The sequence below is a fragment of the Rhopalosiphum padi genome, chromosome 4 (assembly GCF_020882245.1).
Source record: "Rhopalosiphum padi isolate XX-2018 chromosome 4, ASM2088224v1, whole genome shotgun sequence".
NCBI lineage: Eukaryota > Metazoa > Arthropoda > Insecta > Hemiptera > Aphididae > Rhopalosiphum > Rhopalosiphum padi.
This window is the reverse complement of record NC_083600.1, coordinates 19,846,417-19,854,222: the sequence shown is the minus strand read 5'-3', so window position 1 is coordinate 19,854,222 and position 7,806 is coordinate 19,846,417. Positions and strand designations below refer to the sequence as shown.

The 7,806-nt window shown below is 25.9% G+C and overlaps 1 protein-coding gene across 4 annotated transcripts; it reads left to right on the top strand.

The window, feature by feature from the left end:
* Positions 1-912: 912 nt before the first annotated feature.
* LOC132929071 (persulfide dioxygenase ETHE1, mitochondrial) lies at positions 913-5,499 on the top strand. 4 transcript variants are annotated; one of them, XM_060994128.1, is made up of 8 exons: positions 913-1,065; positions 1,202-1,395; positions 1,698-1,853; positions 1,927-2,071; positions 2,158-2,343; positions 3,609-3,791; positions 4,160-4,276; positions 5,360-5,499. In XM_060994128.1, the coding sequence occupies exons 3-8, from the start codon at positions 1,722-1,724 to the stop codon at positions 5,419-5,421; spliced, it is 825 nt and encodes a 274-aa protein (XP_060850111.1). In that variant the 5' UTR covers positions 913-1,065; positions 1,202-1,395; positions 1,698-1,721; the 3' UTR covers positions 5,422-5,499. The 4 variants fall into 4 exon arrangements, with proteins under 4 accessions (XP_060850111.1, XP_060850114.1, XP_060850113.1 ...); XM_060994131.1 differs by lacking the exon at positions 5,360-5,499 and having other exon boundaries at positions 4,160-4,281; XM_060994130.1 differs by lacking the exon at positions 1,202-1,395 and having other exon boundaries at positions 920-1,065.
* Positions 5,500-7,806: the final 2,307 nt, after the last annotated feature.

The following is a 7,806-nucleotide window of genomic DNA, read 5'->3' as shown; positions in this document are numbered from 1 at the left end:
TATTACATTGTAAACTGATGAATAGTGATTACACTAATTACTAATTAGTTATGCTAAATGGCAATTTCCAATGGTGAATAAAAATATTAAAATAAATTAGATATATTTAATTCAATCTATAATAGGTAATTCATAATGCACGACGTCACTGAAGAATCGTGATAGCCATTTTTAACGAAGTACCTATACTCTATAGTCGTCTAGGAATATTATGAGCTACATATGAGGACGTCGCACCCGCATGTGCTGTCTCCGTCTTACACACGTACGACATAGACAAAACGCGTTTACGCAGTCTGAGTAGAAAGTATAGAACTACTAGACCTCGCTCAATTTTGGTTCCAGAGTAAATATACCTATTATAAAATTAAAAGATGACAATATTTTGGAGGGCAAGACGATGAGTTTTTAAAAAAATAAAATTAAAATTTCAAAAAGTTAAAGGTTATTTAAAAAATGTTGAAATTTTCGCTATTTTTAAACGATATAGGTAATGAACATAATATTGGGAATAATGGAAAAAACTCATCGTCTTGACCTCCAAAATATCGTCATCTTTTAATTTTATAATAGGTATATTTACTCTAGAACAAAAATTGAGCGAGTTCTACTCAGACTGCGTAAACGCGTTTTGTCTATGTCGTATTACGTATTTACGTGTGTAAGACGGAGACAATACATGTGGGTGCGACGTCCTCTTAGTTACTTAGCTATAAAGCATAATATCAAAACTGTCTATATATTTTTAATTTTCATTGGCTCATATATAGACATATTATTATGTAGATAATTTGTATTATAAATTTTAAATCATAAAAAAATAAAAAATATATAAATCAGAAACGTTTCCCGCCATAAGTAAAAACCAAAAAATGATATCTAAACAAACAACAGATTACAAATGTGAGGTTATTTTTTTGAGTTCTTAACTTGTTTCTTTATAGTCCGATGTTTGTACTTTGTAATGTTTGCATTATAATAACTACTTAAGTTTTAACTGTTTAATTTATTATTCATTAGTCAATTGGAATTGAAATTTTCATAGTTGGTTGCCAGTTAATTGATGTAATTTTATAATATAATTTCCTACTTTGAACTAATATGTTTTATTATACTATAAATATTATAATATAAAACATATTACTTAAATTGTTTAATAACTACTATATTATTATGACTATAGATAGTATATTTACTACAGTCTACAGGTGTTTTGTATTGTTGCCATAGTAAATACTGATCGGACATGATTTCTTTTTTATATAATCTAACAGATAGATTAATTGCATACAATGATGAAAAAAATAAGATTGACAACAATTACAGCTTGAACACAATAAAGTTAACATAAATATGAATACCAAAGAAATCATTAATTTGGAACAGCCTGAAAAAGTATAAACTTCTATTTATCTGACACCTTATTCATTACTTATATTAGTATAATTATATAATAATACTTTATTAATTTGTTAGAGCAAGGTAGGTACACATATATTTTAATTATTATATTTTGGTCAAAGAGGATTTTAAACACAGAATACATATGAATTAGCAATAATGATAAAATTTGTCCTTGGCCTTATGTATCATATAATATGATTATTCTTTATCTATTATAGTTGGCACTTTGACATGTTAGTCATTTTTGTATACTAAAACTAACCGGTCACTAACACTAATTATTTATTTTTTAGAAATAATATTTCTCTAATGGAATTATGATAGCAGCTAATTCTATAAGCCAACTTTTTAGACAACATCCTAATCGTGGAAATTTGTTTCGTGGATTTTCAAAAGCATCCGTGATGAATGACTGTAGACTTGCTCAAGATACATTTGTATTACGACAGGTTATTTCTGTTTTTATAATTATTTTTATAAACATTTTATACGTACGATTATTTCGGTTTTTATTTCATATAGTTATTTGATAAAGAATCTTGGACATATACATATCTATTGGCTGATTATGTAGCAAAGGAAGCAATAATTATTGATCCAGTTATCGAACAGGTGAATCGTGATCATTCAATACTTAAGCGACTTGGTTTGAATCTTTTATACTGTGGTATATATTTTTTCTATTTTCTTAAATATATCTATTGATTTTATGCTTGAGTTATTATGTATAATATACAGATAATTTTGTTTTAGCCAATACTCATGTACATGCTGATCATGTGACTGGAACTGGTGAATTGAAGAAGTTAATACCAACATGTGAAAGTATTATTTCTCTATGTAGTGGAGCTCAAGCAGATAAATATGTGAAATCAGGAGATGAAATACAGTTTGGAAGATACTCTGTTGAAGTTAGACAAACTCCAGGACATACTAATGGTAAATATTTAATGACATTTTGTATTATAAAAGTATGATAACGTGTGAACAAAATGGATTAAATTGACTTTTAAGACTACTTTGTTATATTATCTATAACTTTTAATGAGTTCATTTTACTGAATTACTATCATTAGTACTTAGTACTTACTTATTATAATGATAGTGTTTCAAGAGCAGCTTTACTATTCTTTTTACTTAAAACATCATTCAATTTTTCATTTTTCATTATTTTAGACCTAACAATTTCATTTATACTTAAGTTTATCATTTTACCATAATTTTTATATATTAGTAGGTATAATAGATTAGAGATAAGAAGACCAAACTCCGTTCACAAAAAACATCCGGAAAAAAACTGTGAAGTTAAACTACCACTCATGTGGATAATATAGGAATTCAATTATATTATTTTAGATTTTTGAAGTAAATATTCAATACTTTTGATCATGACCCATAGTAAATTTTTTGAGAGTGTTAAGATTACAAATTCATGTATATGTCCACGATATTACTTTTAGTTGTATTAATTGAGACAAAAAATATTAAGTATAAGATTTTTTATAACAAGGGCTGTATGGGGTTGGAATAGGGAATGGCAAATACTCAAATTATTCTAAATCAAACATATTGATAAATTAATGAAGTAATACTGAGTAATGTGCAATTTATTGAATCAAATGTATTATATATATTACCTTTTCCTGAGAAATGAATCAAGAAGTACTCTTAAGGGGGCCATGAACTCTGTAGTCAATTCCTATAACATTTATTTAGGAGGTTTTTAACAAACAATTGTATAAAGTAAACCTTGTCAATAGTATGAAAGTTAGGATTGATAATTAACTTTCCAATATAGATAAATGGTCTTATAAATTTCTTATTAAAAATGTACAATTTATATAATTTATATTTTATTTAAAAATTGTACCCCAAGAACAATGTTCTTGAATGCAATTTATATATATTTAAATGTTGCTACAAAATATTTTGTGATTTGCATATGATATGTAAGCAGAGAATATTAAAAAATTCAAAACTTGTATTGTAAATTATAGTAACTTTTTTATTAAGTTCTGTGATAACGGTATATTACCTTTAGTCATAGTTGATCTAGGTATAGACTAAATAAAATTTGATTACCATTTTGTTTGCTTATTACTTTACAAATTCTTTATTTTAATTTGATTTTATGTGATACAATTAATACTATGTATTTTATACTAACTTAAAGTAGTAATCTTAATCATGTTTCTTATATTTAGGTTGTGTTACATTTGTTTGTCACGATGAAGCAATAGCATTCACTGGAGATTGCTTATTGATTGGTGGTTGTGGACGTACTGATTTTCAAGAAGGAGATGCCGAAACTTTATACACTTCTATTCATGAACAAATATTTTCATTACCTGATTATTATAAAGTGTATCCTGCACATGATTATACGGGTATGTTCTGAAAATAGTTTTGTATATTTTTAATGTAAAGATTGTAAATATAAACTATTGTACTTTACACTATAAATTAATATTTGTATTTTAAAGAGGTGTAATAAACTTGACATTAATTAAACTCAGTATACAATTTATTATACATACATTCTTATATCTTGTGAAAATAATTTCAATTTCATAATTAGGTATTAGAATATTATTTTTACTTAGTAGATACTTACAATGGTATACAAATAAATAAATTATATTACTAAAACTAGGGTGGTAGTCTGTTATTCATTAAAATAAAAATGTAAGTGTCATCAATTCCCCAGTATTGATATTATATTATAATAGATACCTATGTTAAATATTTATTTTAGGTCAAACCGTTTCAACAATTGGAGAAGAAAAGACTTATAATCCTCGTCTCTCAAAGTCTTTGGATGAATTTATTGAAGTGATGAACAATTTAAAGTTAGATTACCCTAAAAAAATTGGTTAGTATTAAATATGTTATACAGTGTGTTTATGCCACAAAATACCACTAAATATTTCAGTTGGATGACTTTGTTTTGAAATGGGGTTTTCAGGGAATAAAAATGAGTAATGCTTATTTAGTAATACTAAAAGCCTTTTAGTATGCACATGTTCAATACTACTTACTTTATTCCTAAATTACAACACAATTTTGTTCTATAGAGTATTTTTTTAAATAATTTTTGCATTAAAAGTTTATTTTTTATTTACAAAATTGGCAAATGCAATTTAATGTTGAAATTTTATATTTAAATATAAATAATAACTTATTTTTGACAACATTTTATTTATGTTCAATTTATTCTTAAAAATCTCTAAAATATCTTCAATATTGTTAAATAACTGTTTTTAGATAAATTAGACATAAACAAACATTCATTTTTTTTTCGTAATTTACTTTCATTTTTCCATCTATACTTAACTATTATTAGCTAAATAATGAAGGTAATAAAAATAATAAAAATTTACACATTCTATAAATTTATAGTTAAGAATCATTTATTTGTATTTATTAGTTTTTATTACTTAATAAATTGTTCATAGTTTTTGCCTTGATGTTCCAAACACTTTAAAAATTCTATCGATGTGGTAATATTTATTTGATTTTTTCCCTAATTATGAAAACAAATATGTATTTTTGTGTGTTATAATTTCTACAGTTATTTAACAATATTAGATATTTTATTTCAATTTTCAAATAGAATTTGAACATCATCAAAATATTATTAAAAACAGATTATTCATAAATTTTGTTAAAAAATAAATACTTTACCCAAATCTATAGAACAAAGTGGTGTTGTTATTTATTAAAATTAAGTTGTTTTTTGTATTGCGTTTGCGCATACCAAAATGGTTACAAATTTGAAATTTGTCTGAAAATGCATATTTCGATACTCGTTTTCATTCTCCAAAAATCCTATTTCAATACAGACTGTATTTAACTGAAATATTTAGTGGTAATTCTTAGCACTAAATTGTATATCCAATGTTAAATATAATTAATTATTAATTTTTTACGGTATGTGATGTTATTTTATTTTCAGATATTGCTTTACCAATCAATTTGAAATGTGGTATTCAAGACGAATTAAAGAACAATGATTGACAATTTTATTTTACCATGATGATATAAAAAATTTAAAATGTTATACTATTGAAAATTAAATAATTAATATTTAAAATAGTTCTGTTTTATTATACATTTTTTTCAAAATTATTTTCCATTTAAAATGTACATGTTCAATATTTATGTTTAGTAACTTATTCTACTATACCAGAAACCAAATGTATAAAAAACAAATGCATTATTCAACCTTTTATACATTTTATACAAATTTAGTATTTTAAATGAACCCTATTTATGCACAAAAATATTTTTATTTTCTGTGTTCAGAAAATTATATTATTCTTTAAAATGAAGACGTTTTCCTTTAAATAGTTTAAATCATAATCTTCTTCTTCTTTTGATTTTTGCCTTTAAGACCGTGCCACTAAATACAAATCTTGCCATTTGATTCCTGGTCCTATCGTTTTATATCTTTTTTACACGGTCTTACCATCTCAACCTGAGCCTCCCTAAAGGTCTTTTACCTATGGGCTCTTCCTCTATTAGCTGTCTTACTAAAGATCCTTGCTTACGCCTGGCATACCCCCTCCCCATATGAGTTCTTTTTGTGATCTCCTTTACTATTATATAGGTCTCTGAAACTGCATTTGGAGTTGATAATTATGCAATTTTCTACATTTATTTATTTAACTGTCAAAGACTAGTCCATATATTTTTCTTAAGATTCCTCTCAAATACCCCTAATCTCTGTTCTTTGGCTTTCCTCAGTGCAAACGTCTTAGAACCGTACAGGACAATAGTTATATACATTCTTATTTTTTAATTTTTAGAGAGGGTCCTAGAGTTTAGTAATTTTTCTAATCCGTAGTATTCCTTGTTAACTAGTTGTATTCTCGACGACACCTTTATCAGACAGAGTCTGTCTTAAGTTCATTATCTTGAGTAATAATTGATCCCAGATATTTAAATTTTCATACTTTTTTAAATGCATGTCCTTCTAACTAAATATATTGTTTTAGACCATAATTTCTGTTATTTCTGCTGACAATTAAGTATTTTGTCTTATTGTCGTTAACGGTTAATCCCACATTCTCCGCGGCCTTTATAAGTTTTTTTTTCCCAGACTTTTTATCGCCTCGATATCATCTCCTAATAGAGCAATATCGTCCGCGTATGCTAAGAGTCCTGTTTTATCTGTCCCAGCTCAATTCCTTCCGAAACGTTCATTTATCGTACTATTTTCCAGTAGGTACCGGGTTAAACAACCCTGGGGAGTGCATCCCCTTGTCGAAGATCTGTTTTGCACTCTCAGGGGCTGTGATGTTATGTTTGCTATCTAAGCTATCTTAACCTTTATATTCGTCTAATTGATGCTGGCTCCAATGAGGTTTACAATTAATCATAATATACTATTGAATCCAATTTTTAAAATAGATTTAAAAAAAAAGAAAGTCCTGTATTGAAGCAGAGCATAATATTTTGTGCATAATTATAATGGTGTTTTTTTATGATGACACATAAGTAGGTATAACCAGAGCCGTGCCGTGAGGGGCCTAGGGGCATGCGCAAAACCAAAGAGATGTAACCTACCTTTTTTTTTTTTTTACTTATAGTAGGTATTTCAATTTAATGGATTTAGTGGTAGGTAATATAGCCATCAACTAACTCGTTTCTAATATCGTCATATATTTATTTATGTTATTAATAATATAATTAAGTACCTACCAACCTACCTAAGTAATGAGTTTCCTATTACTATAAAGTAAAATATACTTTTTTATTTTTATTTTATATTACCTATTTATATATGTGTTCGTGGAATACAATTTGAGAACTTCTGGGTTAGAAACCTAAATTAAAATGTTATAGGATAATGTATTAATGTGCCTATAATTACCACACTAAAAGGAGAAAATTCAAATTTAAAAAATGATCTCTATTGTCATTAAAAATATCTCAAACCATCAAAATGTTATTGTTTGTGTAATAAAAGCATTAAAAACAAATATGTAAAATATAAAAGTAAACTATATCCCATATAACTATATGAGATACAAAAATAGCCAATATAGGTACAGGTTTATGTAATATTGTATAATTGAGTTAAAAATATTACATCTATTTTTTTTCGTAAAAGATAAAGTCAGTATGTAGTAACATTACGTGTAAAATTTAGCATATAATATGTATATCAATTTTAATATACCTACTAATACTACTATAATAGTATAATACCTTTTAATATTGTACTCGCTGTGTTATCGCATTTATACATACGGTCTACATATTATCTTCTATTATTAAAATGTTTACTATAAAATGTTTTAGATTCTGAACGGAGTGATGAATGTATTTTTTTATTAATTACTTAAATTATTAAGTTAAGTTGTAGATACTTTTATCCGTTTAATATTGTATAATTTC

Coding starts and splice junctions, on each gene's coding strand:
- LOC132929071 (XM_060994128.1), top strand. CDS start 1,722: ATGATAGCAGCTAATTCTATAAGCCAACTTTTTAGACAACATCCTAAT. Junction 2,072..2,157: donor TTTGAATCTTTTATACTGTG/GTATATATTTTT, acceptor ATTTTGTTTTAG/CCAATACTCATGTACATGCT. Junction 2,344..3,608: donor AACTCCAGGACATACTAATG/GTAAATATTTAA, acceptor TCTTATATTTAG/GTTGTGTTACATTTGTTTGT.